This window comes from Vipera berus (assembly GCF_964194415.1).
Source record: "Vipera berus genome assembly, chromosome: 5".
Classification (NCBI taxonomy): domain Eukaryota; kingdom Metazoa; phylum Chordata; class Lepidosauria; order Squamata; family Viperidae; genus Vipera; species Vipera berus.
This window is the reverse complement of record NC_138207.1, coordinates 25,704,126-25,729,047: the sequence shown is the minus strand read 5'-3', so window position 1 is coordinate 25,729,047 and position 24,922 is coordinate 25,704,126. Positions and strand designations below refer to the sequence as shown.

Genomic DNA, 24,922 nt, shown 5'->3' with positions numbered 1-24,922 from the left:
GGGCTATGTGCTTATCATTAAGACATTTTTGTCTGTTTTTATAATATTCCATTTTAAAATAAATGTTTGGGGGGAATTCATACTTCTTTAGCTCTTTTCCATTGTCTAATGAACTTAATTGCGTTTTCAGAATTCTTATCCTCTGCTTAGGAAGCTTAAACAATTAGTTCAAATAAAAAAGTTAAAACAACCAAGTCCTAGGCCTCTTCATTCAGAGAAAGAACACCTTCTGTTTACATTTACATTTGAGTGATATTTTATATTTTATATAATTGTATATGAGAGACAGAGAGAGAAAAGGTGTAGTAATGACAATACTGACATAATGCAAATTGTATTGTTGTTACCGTGGTTAAAAACTTCATATTTTAAGAGATTATAATAAGGTACTTAATTTGATTATAATTCTACTTGATAAAAACATCTGAAAGGAATAGGTTAAATACAAAAATCTCATACAACAGCTATTCTATTTTTTTTGTAAACCTGATAGCTCAAAAGCTTAACTAAGCATCCACAGACCTTCAAAAGTAATTATAAAACTAATTGTTCATGTTGCCAAAGAAGCAAATTACTAAACATATCACCAAAGAGCAGGCATGTCAAACTCGCAACGTCACATGACGTATCGGAACTTTTTCCCATTGCCAAAAATGGGATGGGCGCGGTTTCTCTGTGACGCTCCGGCCTGCGGGCCAGCAGTTTGACACCCCTGCCAAAGAGGATAATATGAAATATACATTATTTGAATTAAATATTTCAAAAAATGAAATCAAACTTAGATTTGAGTCTGACTCCATCTCATGTTTTAACATGTATGGCTTTTGACTGGTCCAGAAACACACATTCCTGCAGTAAAAAGGAACAGCGCACCTAGTTACATTTTGAAGGTGCTAATACCATCTAAGCAGCCTGGATCTATTTGAAATTCCCTTCCCTTTTATTTTCTCATAGGCTGGCCCTTGAAGATAGTGTGTAACTAAAAAAAGGACAAAATAACTAAAATGGACAAAAGTCATGTTGCCAGAGGGTATGGGGAAGGCAAACTTTTAAACATCTGGATTTTCCAGCATATTTTTGAACTGGCCAGCCAGGCTGGATGATGCATTCCCAGATCCATCAAAGTATTATTATTATTATTATTATTATTATTATTATTATTATTATTATTATTATTATTATTATTATTATTATTATTATTATTATTATTTTAAAAAGTGGTGTTTACTCTCTATGGACTGTAGCGACAGCCACTGGTTGACATTTTCAGTTGTGTAGCCTACTTCTCTTTGCTGCCTGCCTGCCTGCCTGCCCTCATGAATTCAGATGGTACAAACCATGAGGCCAGGAACTCAAGGGCTCTAGAGATTGGGGCTGCACCAAGATTGGAAGAGACGGCAGAACCTTCCCTGTCTGAATTTTTCTAGGGCTCAGGGCACATGGAATTAAAAAAACAAAAAACAAAGGTATGAATAGTTGCAAACAGGCAAAGGTCAAAAGTCAAGGCAGGGATAGGAGGAAGAAGGAAAGACTGTGCTAAAACAACAAGGCAAATCATGAAAACCTGCATCCTCTGGAAGTTAACTCTTTTTATAATCCTTATGTCACCCAAATGCAATGTGAGAGTAAACCTAATGTATAATGAGAACACCTCTGAGAGTAGAGAATATCTGTTTATCAAGGTGTTAACTGTCACATAGCAGGGAAGCAGGAAATGAGTGACTCAGCATTAATCAGCTTTAGTCATATGGCAGTTAATTTCCTCAGCCAAAGGAGAAACTGACTCTTACTATAAACATATCTAGTTACAAGTAGTTATCATAAATGATAGTGAGAATCATTTACCAGTAATGCATATAGAAAGAGTATGTTTCTAATGAGCATTTCTAATAAATACACAGAACAGAAATATATTTACATTTAATCCAAGTCTCTTTATGATTAATTTCATTTATCTAATGCAAAGTATACGCTACACTTTTCTCATCTAATGTTTGCTGTTACTTATAGTACAATCTTTCTCTTCTCTAATATAAGTCCAAGGTATGCTGATAATTTTACCAAAATAAGCTGAAGTTTGACAGAATCATGAGCATGAGTTTTATAGAACTCTTTAGCTTGGTTGTCATGTAGAAGAACAAACAGAAGAAAGAAGGCAAAGAAAACTCTCCCTTTCTACAAATTGTTCCAAGGAACCGCTGAAAACTGCAAATCTTTGATCACAGATTTCATCACTTCTGCTGCTGCCAGCGTTTGTTCTGGTTGCCTTGTCTTTGGCAGCTATATATCAGTAGACAGTATATATCCCATAACTATATCTGTAACCCAGCAGTGGCATCTTTAGCAAATGGTTCCAAAATGATTAGATGTGCAAATGCTAACCTCATAATGCAAATGTCACTATTGCATACAGTAGTTGCACCCTGATGCAATTAGGTAAGTTTGTGTGGTGTCACATTTGTTTTGTCATTTGTTCTCCATCTCCAAGGAACTTTTAAATGTCTCCTGTTTGCATAGTTATTAAAAGATTATGAACATTATTAAGAAGAGAACTATCCAACTAGCTGACCACATAGCTGACCTTAGCTGCACTTAGAATCCTAAGCAGGCCTGGCCTTGGTTACTACTTGGATGGGAATAATTTGGAAAGCACAAAGTTGTAGACTAAAATAGAAATTTGGGGGGAAAATGTCCTGGAGAAAAAAAAAGGAATGCCAAACTACATTGGTATCATGTCAAGAAAACTGCATGTGATGTAAGCATGTGGGACACTAGGACTTTACATGAATTAAAATCTAATGTTGACAGTATACAATGCATTACAGCCATGGAAATAATTAAATTATGCATATAGAATTATAATCCTATGTGCAGTTTCTTAGAAGTAATCATGTTGAATTCAATCATTTTTTTTAATGTAAACATGGATCATTGGGCTTTACATTTGTTATCCCAGGCATAACCGGAACAGAACACAATTAACAGATAAATAAACCAATTGCACTTAACATATAAATAGATACCATTTCACTTGAAGAATTAATAGTAGCAGTTATTGATAGTAGCAGTTTCATTATGAATGCACTGGCAAGTAAAGAGAATTATTTCAAAACACTAGAATATTGGATTATCTAAAGAAATAACTAGTAGGTTCTATAGAAATGGAAAAACATGTACTGTATACTACAATACCTTCTATTTTACAACATAAACTTGAAATAGTGATAGTTGTATCAAACTGTAGTTAAAAATACTGGTAAGTTCATGAAAAACAAAGCCATCACTTAGCCATTCTCCAAGGTATCAAATACTCAAGAACTCATCAGCATGTCTTGTTTGTCCAGCATGAGGACAGTCCACTAAATATTTTTAAAGGACACACATACATTACGTCATCCTAAATCATTCCCAGCTCACCTCACTAGTTTCTTATTTTGGGTTAAAAATAGGGTTTTCTGACTTTGGCCAGCCCAAGGAGTACAGTGAATTCTGTCATTTCATAGAATGCAAACACCTATGGTCCACTTGGCTACTGTGAGCTGTGGTAGGAATGTCCCCTTCCTTTCATCCTACTACTTTTTTGAAAGAACCTTCAATAGAAAGGAGATGTAGACCTTTTTTATAGTTTCACAAGTAGTTCTGGGAAAGGCACTCTGTTTGTGTATCTGTGTGCACATGCACACACATGTATCCTCCACCTGTTCACCTTTCTCTCTCTCTTTTTTTTAACCAGGTAAGATCAACAGGTGTTCAGCCATTAGGATAAATGACAGGAAGTTTTCTTGTGGTGTTTTCTTTGCTTTTTTTACCCCTTTTCAAACTGATCCATTGATGGGTACAGCAAAAGGAGAATTTTGAACACAAAAGGGAGTTGATAGAGAGGGATTGTGCAAAAGGTCCAGCAATGGAAACCCTGTTCCCACCGGAAGGATGTTTTTCCAGCAAGGGTGGGCAAAAGTGAAGAAGTCACCAAAACTACCAAAAAGAAGTCCTGATAACCATCATCTAGACAAAGCAACTTTGTTCTTCAAAGCTGTCCTTTAGTTTTGGCAGCCTGGTGCCAAAGCTGACAAACAGATTGAAATCTAAACATCAATTTCTTAATTTAGTTTAATTTCTAGATGATTTTTGCCACCAGAGGCAAGCAGTTGTACAGAAGAGCCCTGAGTGTCTAAGAATAAAGATAAATGTTGTTGTTGTTAGCTGCGAAGTCGTGTCTGACCCATCGCGACCCTATGGACAACATTTCTCCAGGCCTTCCTGTCCTCTACCATCTTCTGGAGTCCATTTAAACTCATGCTTACTGCTTCAATGACTCCATCTAGCCACCTCATTCTCTGTCGTCCCCTTCTTCTCTTGCCCTCAATCTTTCCCAGCATTAGGCTCTTCTCCAGTGAGTCCTTCCTTCTCATTAGGTGGCCAAAGTATTTGAGTTTTAGCTTCAGGATCTGGCCTTCTAAAGAGCAGTCAGGGTTGATCTCCTCTAGGACTGACCGGTTTGGTCGCCTTGCAGTCCAAGGGACTCGCAGGAGTCTTCTCCAGCACCATAGTTCAAAGGCCTCAATTCTTTGGCGCTCAGCCTTTTTTATGCTCCAACATTCACAGCCATACATTGTAACTGGGAAGACCATAGCCTTGACTATACACACTTTTGTTGACAGGGTGATGTCTCTGCTTTTTAGTGTGCTGTCTAGATTTGTCATGGCTTTCCTCCCGAGGAGCAAGCGTCTTTTAATTTCTTGGCTGCAGTCCCCATCTGCAGTGATCTTGGAGCCCAGGAAAATAAAATCTGTCACTACCTCCATTTCCTCCTCATCTATTTGCTAGGAATTGAGAGGGCTGGATGCCATGATCTTGGTTTTCTTAATGTTAAGTTTCAACCCAAGTTTTGCACTCTCCTTCTTCACCCACATCAAGAGGCTCTTTAGTTCTTCTTCACTTTCTCCCATTAGAGTGGTATCATCTGCATATCTTAGGTTGTTGATATTTCTTCCGGCAATCTTAATTCCAACTTTTGATTCATCTAGCCCTGCCTTTCTCATGATGTGCTCTGCATATAAGTTAAACAGGCAGGGCGACAGTATACAGCCTTGTCAGACTCCTTTTCCAATTTTGAACCATTCAGTGGTTCCGTGTCCAGTTCTCACTGTTGCTTCTTGACCTGCATATAGGTTTCTCAAGAGACAAATAAGATGGTCTGGTACTCCCATCTCTTTAAGAACTTGCCACAGTTTGTTATGATCCACACAATCAAAGGCTTTAGCATAGTCAATGAAGCAGAAGTAGATGTTTTTCTGGAACAAGCTCATTCTTGTATAGTTCTTCTAAAGATAAATAGTAATAAATTTTATTTCATGTACAATATTTCGGTCCACAGTCTGTTGGGAACTGGGCCACACGAGCAGCAGGTGAGTGAGCAAAGCTTTATCTGTGCATGTGTGGGATCTAGATTGCATGTGAAACCATCCTCCCACCCCTTCTATGGAAAAATTGTCTTCCACAAAACCGGTCCTTGGTGCCAGAAAGGTTGGGAACTGCTGCCATAGGTAGTGGAACATTTTAAGCTGGGACTGCACAGAGCACAAGATTGCTTATTTTTTATTTTGATGGGGCATTTTTTGTTAGGTAAAATATAAAGCTGCTTGCTTTAAGCAATTTTTATTGACTGAAGTATAAAATCCAGAGCTTTACAATAATTCCATAAAAGTAAAAATAAACATCAAGAAAAAATGCTGTTCTTGTTTAAAATGAGGATAATGTCAATTGCCAGTTTTTCTATAATGAATTTGGCTAAAGCCAGTTCCTCAAATCTGTATAGGTTTTCAATTATTTTAATATAAGTCTGTATTGGCATGAAGTCACTTAGGTGAGATGAGCAATACACAAGTGTGATATATAAATACATATAGTATATATGATTTTGGAACATTATTCTGACTTTTAAAAATAAACTTTATGCATTAAAGTGTGGGGTTTTTTTCTATTTTTAAATTCCAGGACTCTTTTTTTATCTGAGTGTATGTGGATTTTTTTTACGATGACTTCATTAAGTACTATTATTGAAATAAAAAAGTTTTTGGAGAAGGGGTAAACTATGATTGCCTTTGTTGTTAAGAGAATGCTCTGATACATGGGAAGTGGGAAGTCCTAGGATTGCAAGCATTTGTCCAAACGCTCCTCTTGAATGATTATGTTTTTGTAGAATAGAAGGTGGCAATCCTTAGGCAACTGGAAGCTAACTTATTTCCTTCTGTTTGTTTGGAATATGGTCCTCAGTTTGCAACTATTTATTTATATTTCATGCATTTTAACCTCCCATCTCTTTCAGAAAGGGGCTCTAGGTGGTGCACAATTTAATAAAATTAAACGTTAAAATCAGAATAATTTAGGATTAAAAAATTAAAACTATAAAACAATATTATAAACATTTTAAAATATGAATAATTCCAAGATGGGACTAGTTAATATGGGGGGGAGGCTGATCATGGAGCCAACCAGCCCCATAGTTGTGTGGGGCCCCAGTGACCCCCACACAAGGCTACACAGCCAATTATTATTTTAATACTAAGGTATTACTATTACACTAAATTGCACTCAGGTTATCAGAGATAGCCCAGTTCTGCTTCAAGAGTCTCAGGGCTAACAGAACTGCTGTGGCTTAAACCCACTTACCTTAAGGCATCTGTCTCATGCTGTTTCATAAGAACTCTACTTGTCAATAAATATCTCATTTTATGTTAGTTCATCTATACTTATGTTGCCCCACAAGGTAATATTGCCAGGTGATGGCTCAGTGACAAACTGATAATCACCAAAGATGCTAAATATCTGAATTGGTAATATTTGAACAGAAATGCGTCATGGAGATGAAAAAAAAAAGAAGACTCAAACTCTGTTTTGGGGGGGAGGGGGGAAGCAAAGCATTGGTGAGATCTTTATATGATAAGGTAGCTTACATTTTTGTGTTTATTCTGAAGAGATAATTTTGTATTTCAATGATCAAAGTCATAGCAGTTCTTCTTAAATTTCTGTCCCCACTTTCCTCAAAGACTTCAAGGGGCTACACATAGCATCTCTTGACCAATTCTCCCCACAATAAAAATGCTGTGAGGTAGGTTGGGCTGAGAGGGTGCAAGCAGCCCAAAGTTACCTACTGCCATAGCTGAGGTGGCCTTGAACCTGGCTTTTCTTGATCATAATCCTACGTTTTATGAACAAAATTTAAAAAAAAACAATTGTCTTTATGTTTAATACAATACTATAATATGAGATTATTCATTAGTGGTGTATTGGATGATCTCCTTCTTTTGTCATATTAAAAAAAATCCCGTTTGGTAATAGTTTTTATCTCAGCAGAGTCCTTGGATGGAAGATCAGAAAATTCCAAGGCCTCAAGGACTGAGAAAATGGGATGGGGGTGGGGAAACTAGAAGAAAACAGTTTCAAATTGTTTCCACATTGTTTCCAAAAAATCTACAAGGATGTCTACACAAAGTCACCAGGAAGAAACTAAGCTTGACTTGAAGATGACTTTTTAATTGTTTTTGAAGGCATCGGGAACCACATTCAAGATTTCCAGGAACTTCCCTCTCATTGTATAAAAGAGCACATTAACTAAAGTTATCAGCTGGTGCTCTGTGGTGCATTTTCAGCTTTTAAGCAGGGGAGTGTTGTAACGAGCAGGCTTGCCTTTCTAAGAAACCCTATACAATGTTGCCAGAATAGTGGCTTTCAAACATAATGCATTATTCTTCCTTCATTAGCAGTTAGGCACTGATCACCCTGTTGATGTGAATGGTACAAGAAGAGAATCCCACACAGAGAAGGAGATGAAGCTTGTGGTAATTGTTTTTTTAGCCAACACTGTTTATTCAGTGGAAGTTTTACATTTGCATATTTTGTGAATCTAAAGAATTAAAACTTTTGTAACAGACTATTGGACAGAAATAGCAAAGGCTGGAAATTGTAACATTTTTTCTCTTAAAGCAATGCCTGATTGACAAAGCAAGCAACAATAAAATAGCTTGACTATGACTATGGCAAATAGCCAGGGTTCCTTATAATTCAAATCACAGCCAGTCTGGTTGTCATTAACAAAGACAAAATTGAAATAATATCATGTGGCAGTTATCCCACACTGGACTAAAATGATTCACCAGTTAGAATGCAGTTGAGTGGAAAAAAGCTTTTCTTAAATTGATTTAAGGTTATAGAGTCTGTAGATCAGTAAACTCTGTACTAAATTAATACATTTTGAGGAACTGAAAGTTATTTAGGTGGGGTAGAAAACTAACTCTGATTTTCTTAGGTAAGGGTTCCAGGTAAAATGCATAATATTTTTGCCCAGCATTTTGGATAGGTTTATTAAGTGTCATTAAGTTTAGATTATTATGACAAGCAATTCAAGTACAAAGAAAAAACAGAGTGCACATTTGGATAGAGTTACTGTATGATCATGTTATTTTATGATAGAAAAAAGAATACATTTTTTTGGCAATATCAGTTTAATTCAAATCTCAAAATACAGTACAGGTACAATCTGTAATCCAACATTCCTTTCAAGTTATACATTTGTGTTGGGCTAATTGCAGTAACTCTTGGCTTGCTAAAGAAGCCACCACTGGCTAAATTGATATGCAAGATATGAAGTACATTTTTCAAAGTACAATGGCTCATGTTACACAAGCTAAGACACAATCAAATGAACCACAGCTTATCATAACATGGCAAGCTCAGCAAGGTTCATGGCTGAGTCACAATTGTGAATCAGTTAAATTGTTTATTTCTCAGAACTGCCCTTTAAGCTATAACTTTCTCCTTAACCTGAAGAAATAGCCCTTAGTTTGGGTGACTGCTCACTTCCCTATCTTTTCAGATAATCTGCAGCACAGTAATATAAAAGGCAATTGCTTTTTAACCATTAAGTTAACTTAAGTATGTACAGGCATTATAATTACTGTAACTATCAGAACAATAATTACAATAACTAAAGCTTTGCTGCTTCGCAGATTGATTGCTGTAACTAAAATGGCATTGATGCTTTTTAGTATTGATTACTGTAAAAAAAAGGCATTGCAACACAGAAATGATAGCTCTTGCACCATTGTGTCTCTGATTGAAGCATCAAGGTAGACTATTTCATTATGCCTCATTGCTTCAACAAAAATGTTTCTTGCCGTCAACTTACCATTCAATTTTAGTGCATCTAGGCTTTGTTGTATAAAGGTAAAGGTAAAGGTTCCCCCGCACATGCGTGCTAGTCGTTTCCGACTCTAGGGGCCGGTGCTCATCTCCGTTTCATAGCCGAAGAGCCAGCGTTTGTCCGAGGACGTCTCCGTGGTCATGTGGCCGGCATGACTAGACACCAAAGGTGCACGGAACGCTGTTACCTTCCCACCGTAGTGGTCCCTATTTTTCTACTTGCATTTTTACTTGCTTTCGAACTGCTAGGTGGGCAGAAGCTGGGACAAGTAACAGGCGCTCACTCTGTTACGCGGCACTCGGGATTCGACCCGCCAAACTGCCGACCTTCTGATCGACAAGCTCAGCGTCCTAACCCACTGAGCCACCGCGTCCCTTTGTTGTATAAAGATGGCTTATAAAGTTTGACCAAAGGAGTTTTACAATCCTAATTAACTCCAGCCTGATCTGTAATGCCTGGAGATGTACATCATAGCAGATGCAATGCATTTAGTAATCCATCTGAAATGCCAATATCACTCATCTGAACCTTGGACTGCCTATGAAGGAGGCATTGCTCTTTTTTAATCCTCTCCCTACTTTCAGTAATGAAAATGATCAAAATATTTTATTATTATTTTTCTATTCCTGATTTTGTTCATGGAATTACCTGCTATTTTCCAGCCTTATGGTTGGGATTATTTTTTTCCTGTTCTCCTCACCCTACTTAATGTGGCTATTTTAAAATAAAAGTTTCAGAAAGAAATTCCATCTGGGGATTTTCAAATTAGTGAAAAGGGTCTCTGTTTTCTATATCCACCAATGTATTAGGTATTTCCAGATTAACTGGAAATCATAATTTCAAAACATGCAGTGTATTTTCAGGTTTGCTTCACAAGCATGAAAAAAGTTAACTTAAGGTATAATTTGTAAGTCTCTCTTTAAAAGAAACTCAGCATTTACTCAATTACGCTGTTAAATAAATTGTGCTACAACAACAGAAATGTTATTCAGCCAGAATTCTCAAGTAGTTTGTTCTGTCTAATGATATATTTTTTGCATTTCTCCCCATCATATTGACTCCTAAGTCTTAACAGACCACGGAATCATCCTGTTGTATGATGCTCACCCCGTTTTGTTCATCCAGAGATTGCAAATATATACATCAATCTTCATCAATTAGTGTCTTTCTCATGTCAAATTATGTCACTTAGCTGGGATTGATTGAAAATCAACATATTTGTTGAATGCAAAAGCCTCCAAATGCAGCATATCCTAAAAACCAGAGCATGTGAAGAAACCGTGGAAGAGTGCTATTACTTTCATGTCCTCCAAAGGAGTTTCTTAGATGCATCTGAGCGTGTTTGACACAGAGCGCTGAACTAGACTGGCCCTAAAGCAGTAGGTTTCTTATGACAGGAGTAGACGGAGTAGAGATTTATTCAGCTTTTTAAAAACCTAGTGAAGAACCAGTTTGGTGTAGTCGTTAAGGCACCACACTAGAAACTGGGAGACCAAGTTGTAGTGCTGTCTTAAGCACAAAGACAGCTGGATGACTTTGGGCCAGTCACTTTCTCTCAGCCCTAGGAGGCAGTCAAGGGCAAACCACTTCTGTAACCTTGCCAAAAAAAACCTGCATGGACTAACCAGGCAACAGTGAACTAAAGACATCAAAAAATAAAAAAAATAAAAATCCACCAGCTTTCACTTGCCCACCATCGTGTCATATCTACGGCTGTTTGAACAACTGAAAGATGGATCACTACGTTAACTTCACTGCCTGCTTTATCGCCACGCCGAAAGTCAGACTTTAGCCGAGCGCTTTGTGAGTAGGCAATAAGTTTCACCCTTGGATCTTCCAAGGGTTCTTTCAAGCTGGTCTTCCGGAACTTGTTTTTCAAGGATACATTTTTGGAAGAACCAGCTGCGCTCTTCCTCTCCTTTTCTAAATTGTCCGCCAAAACTTCTCGCCTTTACAAAAACGGGGAGGGGGGGGAGAGAGAGAGAGAGAGAGAGAGAGAGAGAGAGAAACAAACAGCGGAGGCAGCCAGAAAGAGAAAGAAAGAAAGAAACAGCTGCTCTCTCGACAGTCCTTTTCCCCTACAGCCAATCTAAAAAGAGGAAGCTGCCTCTCTCGCCCAATAAGCCGTGGCCGGTTGACGAGCACTGTACGGCAGCCAATGCCAACCAGAAAGGCGGGAGGCTAGGGGGCGTGAGCGTCTGTTCTTCCCTCCTCCGCCTCCCTTTCAGGTGGGGAAAGGGGTGCGTCCTATAGTGCCTAATGGGGTCGGCAGAAGAAGGGGGGGAAAGCGGGTAATTAAGCAAGACCCGCAGCCCGGCTGGGCGCAAGGGGAAAAAAAGGAATGGCTCGCGGCGGAGCAAGCAGACAACGCGGGGCTGAAGCGGCGCGCGCCTGGCTGAGGCGCTCTGCTCGCTGCCGGGACGCAATCGGAACTAGCGCGCGCCGCCTCCGCGCCACCCTGAGCAGCAGCAGCAGCAGCAGCCGCCGCCGCCGTCACTGCTTCCCTTCCTCCCCCTGCTCCTCCTCCTCCTCCTCCTCCTCGAGCTGTTGAGGCGCAGGTCTTGCCGGGCGAAAGCGTCTCCAAGCTCCCGTCGCGACTCGTTTCATTCTGCCTGGGCGCAGGGAAAAGCCAGAGAGTATCTTGCCCCGATAGTCGCCTCCTTTCCTTGCTCGGCGCCTCTGCTGCTGCTGCTGCTGCCGCCGTCGCTGCCGCTTCCCGAGTGCTTTTCTCCGCCTTATCTCCAGCGAAGGAAGGAAGCACCCTTTCCGTCGGGGGACGGCTTCTTCTTCTTCTTCGCTCCCTCCCTCCCTCCCTCCCTCCTTCCTCCCGCTTGTCTTTTTTCTTTTTTTCGCCCCTTCCTTTCTGAGGGTGGGAGGGGAGAAGAATAGGAGCCCGGCGAAGGAAGCCAGCCGCGCTCAGCCCGCCCGCCCTGGGTGTGCGTGAAAGAGCCATGCGAGAATACAAAGTGGTCGTGCTTGGCTCTGGCGGGGTGGGCAAATCCGCTCTCACCGTCCAGTTTGTGACGGGCTCCTTCATCGAGAAGTACGATCCTACCATCGAGGACTTCTATCGCAAGGAGATCGAGGTGGATTCTTCGCCGTCGGTACTGGAGATCCTGGACACGGCCGGCACCGAGCAGTTCGCCTCCATGCGGGACTTGTATATCAAGAACGGGCAGGGCTTCATCCTGGTCTACAGCCTGGTGAACCAGCAGAGCTTTCAGGACATTAAGCCCATGAGGGATCAGATCATTCGGGTCAAGAGGTACGAGAAGGTGCCCATGATCCTGGTGGGCAACAAGGTGGACCTGGAAGGCGAGCGGGAGGTCTCGTTCGGGGAAGGCAAAGCTCTGGCGGAGGAGTGGAACTGCCCCTTTATGGAAACTTCAGCCAAAAACAAAGCCTCGGTGGATGAGCTCTTTGCCGAGATCGTCCGGCAAATGAACTACGCTTCCCAACCCAACGGGGACGATCAGTGCTGCTCTTCCTGTGTTATCCTCTGAGGAGGAGGAGGGGGGGGAGGGAGGGTGGCGGAGACGAGCACAGCGGCGTTGCTTTATGTGGTGTTTTTTATTATTATTATTATTTTCTTTCCTTTTCTTTACATTTCGAAATAAAAAAGGTTTACAGCAACAGCACCACACGAAAAAGGTGGCGGCAGCTGGAGCAGCAGTGTTGTCATCCTGTGAAACTCCCAAGCCTTTGAAACAAATTTTGCATTGCACCCGGATCCCTTCCAGGTTATAGTTTATATACTCATGCTGCTGCGGGTGGTTGTCGGTGTCATGAGTACGCATTGTCTCTCGTTAACATCTGATTCCTCCCAAGGAAAAGAAAAACTACAAAAAAAAATCTTTGGAAATGTGGCGCTTTCCGCATGTACATGCCAGCGGTTTGATTGTTGCTTATTTCTTGTACTTGCCTCAATTGGGAGGATTGTATTGGCCATTGATAACCAGTAGGAGAAGTTCCTGTGTTGTTTGCAGCAGGGGCAGAGGGAGGGAGTTAAGAATTGCTTTATAACTGGAAGATTAAACACACAGAGACACACCTATAAGAAACGAAGGGAAGCATCAAAGGAAGGAAGTACATGTGGAGGAAGTTCAAATCTTTCACACTTGTCAGCCTGAAATTAGCTAGTGACTAGGCAATTTTTGATTTTGAGGATTTCTATGCAAAGTTGGAATATTTGTTACCATGCTTATCTCCATCTGAAGAAGTATTGCACAAGTACTGCCTGGGACTTTAATAATACGGATGCCAATACAGCGCATGAGGTGCCACAGAAATATCTGCTGATTACTTGTGAAATCTATTTTGTTTACTTGTATTGAAAGGGAAGGAATGAAGAGCATTTATTTGTGTTGGTTTTTTTTTTAAAAAATCAGCTATGAAAACACTAACAGACCTGCACAGTTTTAAAGTTGTATGTACTTTGTGGAATGGCTGGGGACAGACAGGGCAGGCAAAGTAATAACATGCCTTATTCAATTTGAGGAGGGGGGGTTGGCAATAACCAACTAGATCTGTAAAGTACAAAGAGTTTCTAAAATGTGGCACAGGGTGAACAGCGCCCCTGTGTGTGTAGAGTGCCTTCAAAGCAGCTGTTGCAGCCCGTGCCAACCTGTGGAAATTCCAAAATCCCACTTATTTACTCCCTGCCCCCCAAAACCCCTAGTTAACAGTTTCCTTTCAGTAATTATTTCAGTGAACAAGAGAGAACAAAAGGGCCTATTATTAATGGAATTATTTTCCTCTTTTTTAATCCATTTGAGACTTTTCACTTTAGTTGCCATGGATTTCAGGGTTTTTTTTTATTATTCACGTTCACAGGTATTAGTGTGCTTTTGTATGAGAGAGTATTTGTGCGTGCACCTTTTTTTCCGTTTTCCTCCAAAATGATGTATTTTCAACCAGCAATGAAACAAATTGTTAATGTATCTGAAAAACAAAATCTCTAATTGTAATTTTAAATCCCAGACAGACGTTTATTCATTTCAATATCTTTTAATACAGTTGCCAATTTTTTAAAAAGAACAGTTTTATGGGTTTTTATATATTGTGGAAATCTGTGTTATCATAGTAGGTTATAACTTATTGTGGACAAATAATTGCCTAAAGCAATAACAATTGAGGCCAAGTATTTTTACTATTAAGGTCTGGTATCTGATATTGGAACTGAATCCTAACTTGTGCCGGATTCTGCTAAATCATGCAATATATATAGATATTCACATTTCAAATGCTTTACAGGATTCAAAGTTTAATTTATTCATAGAATTATAACATTAAAAAGAGTCATTAAGAGGCCAACAGGCTGTTTAATGCTGAAACCCAAATTAAATCAACCCCAATAGATTGCTATTCCTCCTCTACTTGAAGATATCTAGTGGATGGGCTCTCTATAAATCAGTTTCTCCATTGAACTGTTTACAATTGGGAATTTTTCTTAATATTCAAATGAACACTGAATTCCTTTAGGACTATTATTCCATGTACTACACTCTGAAATGATGGGGAATGAGTCCTAACTTCGGTGTGATGCTCTGTGGGTCTTTTTAAAATGCTCTTATATTCCCCCTCTTCTTTGATCAAGATTAAACTACTGAGTCTCTCCTAAGGAGAGTCTTCCTTGCACCTCTTCCAATTTCTCATTTGTTCTTACAATACAATGTCTAGTAAATAACATAATAGTCAAGGTGGCCATCTAACCAAGGCAGATTGCAATGGTGTTATTGCTTATTACTCCTGCTAATATAATCTCATTTTGGGGTAACAGTCTCAAGAATTACTAGATATAAGCACTAGTGATTTCAGTGGTACTTTATAGAACTGCTGCCATAAGGTATATGTTATGAATGCTTGTTTTCTTACCCATAGAAATTTTTTTAAAAGTACCTTGAGCATGAAAAAAAAATCCAAAATTGTTGGGAGACAGTATTAACATCAAAGAAGCCTCTGTCTTCTCATCCTATTTTTTGTATAATATCTCACCTGATCGAGTCAATTGTGGAGAACTTAAAAGTTCATACATATTTGGGATTTTTGAGTTGGTCTAGTAGGTAGCTACTGAATGCTACATCTAAGTAAAGTATTTAGAATTATTGCTCATTGCAGATAACATATTTACTGATGTTTCCATTATAATACTTTTTAAGCTTAAGGATAGGATACTTGTTTTTTTTACCCAAGGGGTACAGAGTTTTCTGGTTGGTCAGTTTTGAAATATTAGTAATATACTTCATTAAAAGAGACTGAAAGCTGTTTTCCTACATATCTCATCCTCTGGTTTCAGTACAGATGTTTGATAGTAGAGATTCCTTTCAGACCACTTGAAACTCTCCTTACTACTTTCAGAAACTTATGTCAAACAAAAAAAAATATTGGTAGCTATTCTCTCAAGTAGGACTATGAAAGGGAACTGTTGATTAGATTAAAATTCTCTTGTCATTGGTCCTGCTGCCTAGCATTGATTGAGTTGAAGCCTAAACTTTAGGGCGTACCTCTTCCTATTCTTGCATCATATAAAATATAATTAGCATATATCTGCTGTATACTCCATTTGCTCTACCATATAAGTGATTCTAATATATAGCAAATGGACAAAATTAAAATTCAAAAGGTTAATGTTATGCTTAGAGAAAAAGGAAAAAAAAAACCACACCACTAAAGCTATGTTTAGCAATAACTGAATGGTAATGTAGTTTTCCACAGTCAGATAAATCCAGGTATGATAAGAATGTTAATGTCTTTGACTACATTGTGTCTTGAGAACTGGAGAATTATTCCTGCTGATAACAGAAAGCATGGCCTTGAGGATACAGTAATAAAAAAACAAAACAGTGAGATAGATATGATAAGGATTTATTGTACCTTCAAGCATATTCAGACCGTATATGTCTACAGCTTGATTTCAACTATCTTTAAAAAGTGTGTTTTTAAAGTTCTTGTTAATGTATATGTTTTCTGATTGTTAAACAGAGTTAGAAACTTATTTCCAATAATAGAAAAGATGGACCAAACCAAGATCAGTAGATGAATGAATGAATGATGCAGGGATATAACAAATGATTAAAAGTACAATATATAGTAAGAATGTGTATTTGCTTGCAGGAAATCTTAAACTCAATCCCCAGCATTTAGACTTTGGTTTAAAACCAAATTATACCAGACATTACAGACTGGGATCATTAGGATAGTGGCCACTGGTACTAAGATATCCATAAGACTTCTAAGTGGCTACACATCTACACAGTATAACTTCCAACATATCATTATGGAATATAATGATATATTCATCATCTCATTGTGGAATATTTTTGGTGCCTCAGCTAATGAATACATAGGACAAACATTTCTGGTCCTTGTTAGTAGTAATAGAGTAACATTTATTTGAAAGTTGCTTTAGAAACTTTCTAATTAGATTGTTTCTAATTAGAATATTTGGTTCTGATCAGAAGAGAAACATTTTACAATCGCATATCATGAAAATCCAGAGATAGCATAAAACAAAACTAGTGCCACATCAAAAGACCCTGGGCCTATAACAGGCCATTTTATATTTAAATGGTTTTAGATATAGAGTGAAGTTTTACCATTGATTCTTTTCAGCATAGGGTCTTTGCAGTATGCACAAAATAGCCAAATAGCATTATATCTTGCACATGATTAGAAAGGATTGCAGAAACAATGCCAAATCCACTGCTGAGTTTGAGCAAAATTAGATAAAATTTGTACTCTTCACCCAATCCTATGGAGTGGAACATACCCAATCCTCAGTTTGCTCCTTTCCACCAAATGTGTAATATTTTCTTACAAAGTATTATAAAACATTTTGCATCTGTACTTCTTCCTTTTAGAGTTAATTAAGGCCATGCTGTTGCTAAAATGATTGTAGGATCTTTGAGCAGTAAAAATAAGGGGAAAAGGTATCTGCTACTAATGGTCACAGTAGCCTAGATAGTTTAATATAGAGAGATGAGGGTTAACTGCTTCATCTGCTCATGAGAAATTGCCAAAGAAAGATGTCCCTTGTGGAAATTGCAGCCTTCTGCTTAAACTATACTGTCAGAAGCATTTTCCCTGTGTGTGTATATATATATATATATATATATATATATATATATATATATATATATATATATATATATATATATATATATATATATATATATATATATATATATATATATATATATATATATATATATATATATATATATATATATATATTGTCCTATTTCCTATTTAAGTAACAATTCATGTCTTGATATCATTGTTGGATGTGATGCCAGAGACGGAAGAGCTCACTAAAGTAATATCTTTATACACCGAATCTTTTTTGAGATGATAATTCAGAGATATTGGTGTGGTTTTTTTTTAGAATGTCTTAGAATAAGATACTGTAAAAGAGAAGTTTGGTTGCATAGGGAGAATGCAAAATAGGATAGGACAGGACAGGCCTTGGAAGGGATCTTTCTGTATGAAAAGGTGCAGATGCACTTAGTTATCCTTGCTGAAGAGCTCTCCTTACAATTGGTCATATTTTTCAAGTTAGCAATACAAAATTGGTTTTTAGAAAACTAGTAAGCAAAATGTTCACTATCTTCAAGTGCCTACTGCTATTTACTTGTTTCTGTAACCTGTAATTTCTACATCAAATTGCGCTTAAGTCAATGAACAGAGTAAAGAAGCATATAGAGAGATATTGTGAAGAAACCCTTAATCAATAAAATAGTTTCCAAAGTTCTCCAAGACAAGTTTTAAAATCCTAAAAGCCAACTGCAGAGTATGGAATGTGTCCAAATTACACAATTTAAACTGAAGTGAGCAGTTAGTGCATAGCTTTCAGGAGAGGTGATTTAGGGTTATCTAGCAAACTTGCAAAGGTTTTCATTTTGAGGAAAAGTTAATTGTATACAGCATGTTGTAGCATGACGCTCAAAAGTAAAGTTCAGTGAGACTCAGCTTTACTAAGTATGCCAACTTCAAGGAACTCAGTATTAGAATTCCTACTATGAGTATATGGAAAAGTTATATTTAATATAATTAAGCACTCCATACAATAGCCAAATCTGTATAAGATTTTAAAAGATACCTCACCTCACAGACCTGATCATTTCGAAAAGGGCTGTCGTCAATGGTGCCGGTGCCTTAGAGGAAATAATTATTTTGGAAGAAAATATTTGTAGCTCAGCGTTGAACTGTAGGGTCCTTGGTGCTTCTGAGCATGGTTGTTTTCTTGCAGATGTTTCATTACCAAACCAGGTAACATCAACAGTGGTAGAAGAGAGTGGGGTTTGCTGATGATGAAAATCTGTGGAGCTACAAGTATCCTTATTTTTCTTTCCAAATTGTGTTTTAGGGAATTTGGGGGAAGAAATGAAAAGCACTAGACAGGAATCTCATAGCAATGACTAATTTCAAGAATATTTTTTTTCTGCCAAAGGATAGCTTAGGCATGTAGGTGATTTTTACAGTTTATTCCAATGGAGATTAAAATATAAGTCGGTCAATGGAATGGGAAAAAAAATCCTATCTACAATCAAGCTGATTTATTTGCATTTTTAAGAGGCTTTGCAGGTGTTTAAACAAAAATATTCCACTCTGATATTTAATGCACACTGAAATATATTATGCTTTTTGAGCATTAATATGCAAGCCTGCTGAAGCCACATTCTAATATTTAAGCAGCAAAACAATGAATAAAGTTGAATTTTGCATGAAATACAAAAACAGATTAGTTCTTAGGACTTCTCATCCCTTCACTAGGAACAACAGTGCAATCATAGCAATGTGTGTTGATAAACATTTAATCACTGGCTCTGCTAATTCCATTACTACTGCCACACCATACCACTAGTTGTTGAACAGCTGATTGGCACATCAGGTGTTCTGGTTCAAATCATTTTTATAAAATCCAGAAAATGTAACAATTGGTTCTGCAGCTGGAACATGCAGACTCCAGCAAACCGCCAAATCTTAAGCACGTCTGTTCCAATAATTGTTTGTAGAAACCATCTCTCAACTGATGGAATTGTAGTCACAAAACATCTGGAGCAAGGGAGCTATATAAGATGGGACTTTAACTTACATTGGAAATATTTTTTCTGTTTGTTTATTAATTTGCAGAATACAGTATAAACTTCACATATAATAGATCTACTAGCAACGTTACCCCAAGTCTTCTTGGTCAAATGATTATAAAATATTCAGTCCATACAGCACATTGATTACATTGCTTTCCAAAATAAGCAACACGCATACACATACCAACAAATCATGTTAAATTCATCATACACATACACACACTATAGATACATAGGTGAACTGTACTTTTATTAGGACTGACCAAAATCACAGAACTGTCTATGCAGCACTGATGATCTGATCTTCTGAGATCATACAAAAGGAATATGGGAGGAAAAGCCAAAATTATTCAGGTGTTGTAGCCATGTGGTCTGATTTTAGAGTCAGCCTTGAGATGCAAACTTTTGTATCAGTTACTAATTGATCTTGCGGTGGGGCCAGTTCACATCCTAGCATTGCAACTGTGATTAAAATATCCTATAAATTTTATTATATAAATGACAGATTCTGAAAACAAAAAGGTCAGTTGTACATCAAAATTCTTTCTTACCATGGGTGAAACCTTCAGGTTGCTGCCTAGCCAAGAGCAGAAGTAAGGAGAAATGACAGCAACACTACTATCCCTTGACAGTTTAAGTTTACTAGCTTAATTACATTAGGGTGTAATAGATTAGCAATTTATTCTATTCTTAGTTATTTCTTAGGAAAGTTGTATTTGTTATCCAAAATATGTTTCTTAAAGTACCCTTAGTTTATAGTAATATAATCACAATACTCTGCTCAGTGAGGAAATATACAGTGAGCTATGTTCAGATAGCAGCTGTTTCTATATGTGGTTGATACTTTCTTTTCAGGTGAGAGGCTGTACCTTTAGAATTGGATAAGAAAGGAGTTGGTGTTCTGTTTATTTTTCCAACAAATGTTTGGGGCCTTAATCAGCAGCGCACACATTGAGTGTCAAATTGTTGATAAAACTAAACATTCAGCACTTAAATTTAGCAGCTTTTTATATTGTGATAAGTAAAATGAAATATATTTGGGTGTTGGGATTGGGCAGAATTCATTCTTGGCATTTAAGGAGTTTGAAAGGGCAAAGAGACTGGGTTATGAGTTAAGAAAATCAGAACTTCAGATTTTAAATTTGCTGTGAAGTAAACTAAGTAAGTAAGACAAGCTTCTGCTTTGTTTTAATTAAAATCTATAGTTGTAGTCTGTTTATACACTACTATATACTATTTAAATATTTGTTGCAGCTACAGTATGTTTATTTGACAAAATACTGTTTGAGTTCAGGTTGCAGAGACTGGACAATCATCTTTTTAGGATGCTTTAATTAGGATACATTTAGCAAAGTTTGGAGTTGATGTCTTAAATCACCATTAGTATTTAAGAAGTGCCTTGAACATTTAAAAAGTGTAATAATTAAGTATACCATTATCATTACCATTATCATCACTATCATCTATTAAAATTGGTATACTTTATAGAAGCTGACTATTCAGTTATATGTAGCTTTTTACTCCTTCTTTCCTTCATTTTTAATTAAGGAAGGCATTCTTGAAAAAAGCCATCTAGTTCTATTGCTTTTAGATATAATTAGCCCATGGTGTCTCTGAATTCCGCCACCTAGACCAATAATGGCATATCAATTATGGGAGGTGTTTTGATATGAGAAAGAGGTTGTAACTGGCTGTAACTTGCTATTCAATTATTTCATAGCCAGTAATCTATATCTTGAATCCCTACAGAACCAATTAGCAAAGTTTGCAGAGCCACTTATGGAGGGGTTGGTAGCAGATATAAAAGTAACAGTTTATTTTTTCGTTATTAGCAACCAGAATGTCAGATCTCTTACTGGATTGAGAAAAGTTCCTTTTTCTATTTCAATTTCATTTTTAAGTACCAAACATTTTTAGTTGTTTATATTTAATATATTAATGCATGACCTTGGAATCCCTTTCATGGTTATATAAATAGACTCTTGTTTCTTTATTTTTGTGGCAGGATCAACTTCTGGATGTTTCCATGTCTACACAAAAGCATTAACTTCTAGTCCTCATTCAGAGTGTTACAGTGTTCTCTGAATTGTGGAGGGACAGGGAGCATCTTTGGTGTCAGGCCTGTGATAGCCTCTGATTTTAAGGTTCTATTCAGAGTCATTGTCAACATGAGATCATTACTAGCTTCATATATGAGGTGGTACTATGAGTGAAGCCATTTTCCTAAGTGATCTTGTAGATTAATGAATTATTACTATTGCCTACTGAATGTCTTCTTCCTCTTTTCATCTCAGTTTGCAATCTAAGAAGGTGTTGTGAGTGAATGGAGGGTATTTTTATGGATTACTTCAAAGATGAACAATTTTTTGGCCCATCATTATGGACAGCCATGCATCCTGTTTTGTGGCTTCAAGAGCTTCTCAAGTGGTTTTTTGGTTTGTTTGTTTTTTGTTTTGCTTTTTTAAGATCAGTTTATTTAAATCGTTTATATGGCTGCCCATATAACAACATTTTTAAAAGTCTATTAAACAAACAGGAGCAATCAAACAAAATCTAACAATTAGAAAAACAGAAGGGGAAGATTTCACTTGTTGAAATAAAACATAAAAAAAATTCAGTGCAATAAGAATGCAAACATGAGTACCTACCCTTAACTTACTCAGCATGATAAACTTCTTGCAGCAGTGATGAACAGTAGGAAAGAGCTTCAATGTTTGGTCAAGGATATAATCATCAACAATGCTGACATCAGACCTAGCTTGCACAAGTTAATTCCTTTTTTTATCCTCCATGCTGGTTCCTGAGAAAAGCTGGATGTCATTGGCAATTTTAGTTATGTACAATCTATCTGAAAGAGATGACACCTCTTTAATATATATGATTTATTTGCTCTAGGTTACTTGCTCTAGACTGAAAATTTATAATAAAGGATGATAAATACTTTGAACTTGTTCCTGCAAGCTAGTTAGGTGTGGAAATTATTGTCAGCATATTTTTTATTTTCAGTCCCTATTCTCCAAAGTAGCAGAGTCTAATGTAGCCTTTTACTACGGTAGTGTGGGGATTATATTATAGGAATATTATGTAGATTTCAAACTAGCACAAAGTTCAGCATGCCTGAAAAAGAAAGAGTACTTGGTTTCAATTGTCCTTCAGTTCTGTCTTATGACTCTACAGGTGAAACTCGGAAAATTAGAATATCGTGCAAAAGTTCATTTATTTCAGTAATGCAACTTAAAAGGGGAAACTAATATATGAGATAGACTCATTACATGCAAAGCAAGATAGTTCAAGCCGTGATTTGTCATAATTGTGATGATTATGGCTTACAGCTCATGAAAACCCCAAATCCACAATCTCAGAAAATTAGAATATTGTAAAAAGGTGCAATATTCTAGGCTCAAAGTGTCCCACTCTAATCAGCTAATTAAGCCATAACACCTGCAAAGGGTTCCTGAGCTTTTAAATGGTCTCTCAGTCTGGTTCAGTAGGAATCACAATCATGGGGAAGACTGCTGACCTGACAGTTGTGCAGAAAACCATCATTGACACCCTCCATAAGGAGGGAAAGCCTCAAAAGGTAATTGCAAAAGAAGTTGGATGTTCCCAAAGTGCTGTATCAAAGCACATTAATAGAAAGTTATGTGGAAGGGAAAAGTGTGGAAGAAAAAGGTGCACAAGCAGCAGGGATGACCGCAGCCTGGAGAGGATTGTCAGGAAAAGGCCATTCCAAAGTGTTGGGGACTTTCACAAGGAGTGGACTGAGGCTGGAGTCAGTGCATCAAGAGCCACCACACACAGACGGATCCTGGACATGGGCTTCAAATGTCGTATTCCTCTTGTCAAGCCGCTCCTGAACAACAAACAACGTCAGAAGCGTCTTACCTGGGCTAAAGAAAAACAGACCTGGTCTGTTGCTCAGTGGTCCAAAGTCCTCTTTTCTGATGAGAGCAACTTTTGCATCTCATTTGGAAACCAAGGACCCAGAATCTGGAGGAAGAATGGAGAGGCACACACTGCAAGATGCTTGAAGTCCAGTGTGAAGTTTCCACAATCTGTGTTGATTTGGGGAGCCATGTCATCTACTGGTGTTGGTCCACTGTGCTTCATTAAGTCCAGGGTCAACGCAGACATCTACCAGGAGATTTTGGAGCACTTCATGCTTCCTTCCGCAGATGAGCTTTATGGGGATGCTGACTTCATTTTCCAGCAGGACTTGGCACCTGCCCACACTGCCAAAAGCACCAAAACCTGGTTCAATGACCGTGGGATTACTGTGCTTGATTGGCCAGCAAACTCGCCTGACTTGAACCCCATAGAGAATCTATGGGGCATTGCCAAGAGGAAGATGAGAGACATGAGACCGAACAATGCAGAAGAGCTGAAGGCCGCTATTGAAGCATCCTGGTCTTCCATAACACCTCAGCAGTGCCACAGGTTGATAGCTTCCAAGCCATGCCGCATTGAGGCAGTAATTGCTGCAAAAGGGGCCCAAACCAAGTACTGAGTACATATGCATGCTTATACTTTTCAGAGGTCCGATATTGTTCTATGTACACTCCTTGTTTTATTGATTGCATGTAATATTCTAATTTTCTGAGATTGTGGATTTGGGGTTTTCATGAGCTGTAAGCCATAATCATCACAATTATGACAAATCACAGCTTGAACTATCTTGCTTTGCATGTAATGAGTCTATCTCATATATTAGTTTCCCCTTTTAAGTTGCATTACTGAAATAAATGAACTTTTGCACAATATTCTAATTTTTTGAGTTTCACCTGTAGAATTTATCTGAGCTGCTTGCATTTATCTCATGACCTATGAAGGATTATATTGCAGCAGTGGAAATCTGTCCAGAGAAAGAGCAATATCTGTTTCCATTTCAGCCTATCCAAAGTTTTATAATTCATGTAGTTAAACTTATGAATACAAATACACTCTGATATCTGTTGTAGCTGGAAAAAGCTGCTCCTGAATTCTGATTTCATGTTGTTGTTTCTTTTTGTAAGACCTTCCATTGTAAACCTTTAACAGAAAAGTCATGCTAATCCATTGGAGCCAAAACAACATAGTTTTTCTTTCTTTCTTTTTCTAGTTCATTTATTTATCTATTAATACTATAAGATACAAAAATGGAAAAGAAAATAGTAGGAAAGATAGGGGAGGGAAAAGGGAAGAGAAAAGTGTAGGAAAAAGGGAAAAAAGAAAAAAATGGCATTGACTTCTTGAATAAGATAACAACATCAAACCTCAATGTTTTACTTTTACGTAATAGTATAAATTAGCCATTTGTATAACAGCAAACCCATCTAATCGGTAAAACCCAAAATCAAAGTTTCATTTTTTTCCACATCAAGCACAAAGTCCAGAAGTGGCTTCCAAGCAGAAACAAAAGTGATTGTGTTTTTGTCTTTAATCAAAGCAGTGAATTCAGCCATCTCTGCTAACTCCACCAACTTCTGCAGCCATTCATCCATTGTGGGAATCAAAGTGTCCTTCTATTTTTACGCATAAAGTAATCTTGCTGTGGTCAAGATATATAACATTAAAGTTCCATTTCTTTTCCAAGTCTTTTTCCATTAAACCCCAAAGAAAAGTTTCTACTTTTATCTTTATATTCACTTTGAGA

The 24,922-nt window shown here is 37.7% G+C and overlaps 1 protein-coding gene across 1 annotated transcript; it reads left to right on the top strand.

Moving 5' to 3' along the window:
- Positions 1–8,534: 8,534 nt before the first annotated feature.
- On the top strand, positions 8,535–14,244 carry RAP2B (RAP2B, member of RAS oncogene family). Its single transcript, XM_081329519.1, has 2 exons — positions 8,535–9,225; positions 9,592–14,244. Exon 2 carries the CDS (start codon positions 12,154–12,156, stop codon positions 12,703–12,705), a length of 552 nt encoding a protein of 183 aa, XP_081185645.1. The 5' UTR covers positions 8,535–9,225; positions 9,592–12,153; the 3' UTR covers positions 12,706–14,244.
- The last annotated feature ends 10,678 nt before the right edge of the window (positions 14,245–24,922 follow it).

What these genes read in the sequence shown, in the direction of transcription:
- RAP2B (XM_081329519.1), top strand. Translation starts at nt 12,154, where the DNA reads ATGCGAGAATACAAAGTGGTCGTGCTTGGCTCTGGCGGGGTGGGCAAA.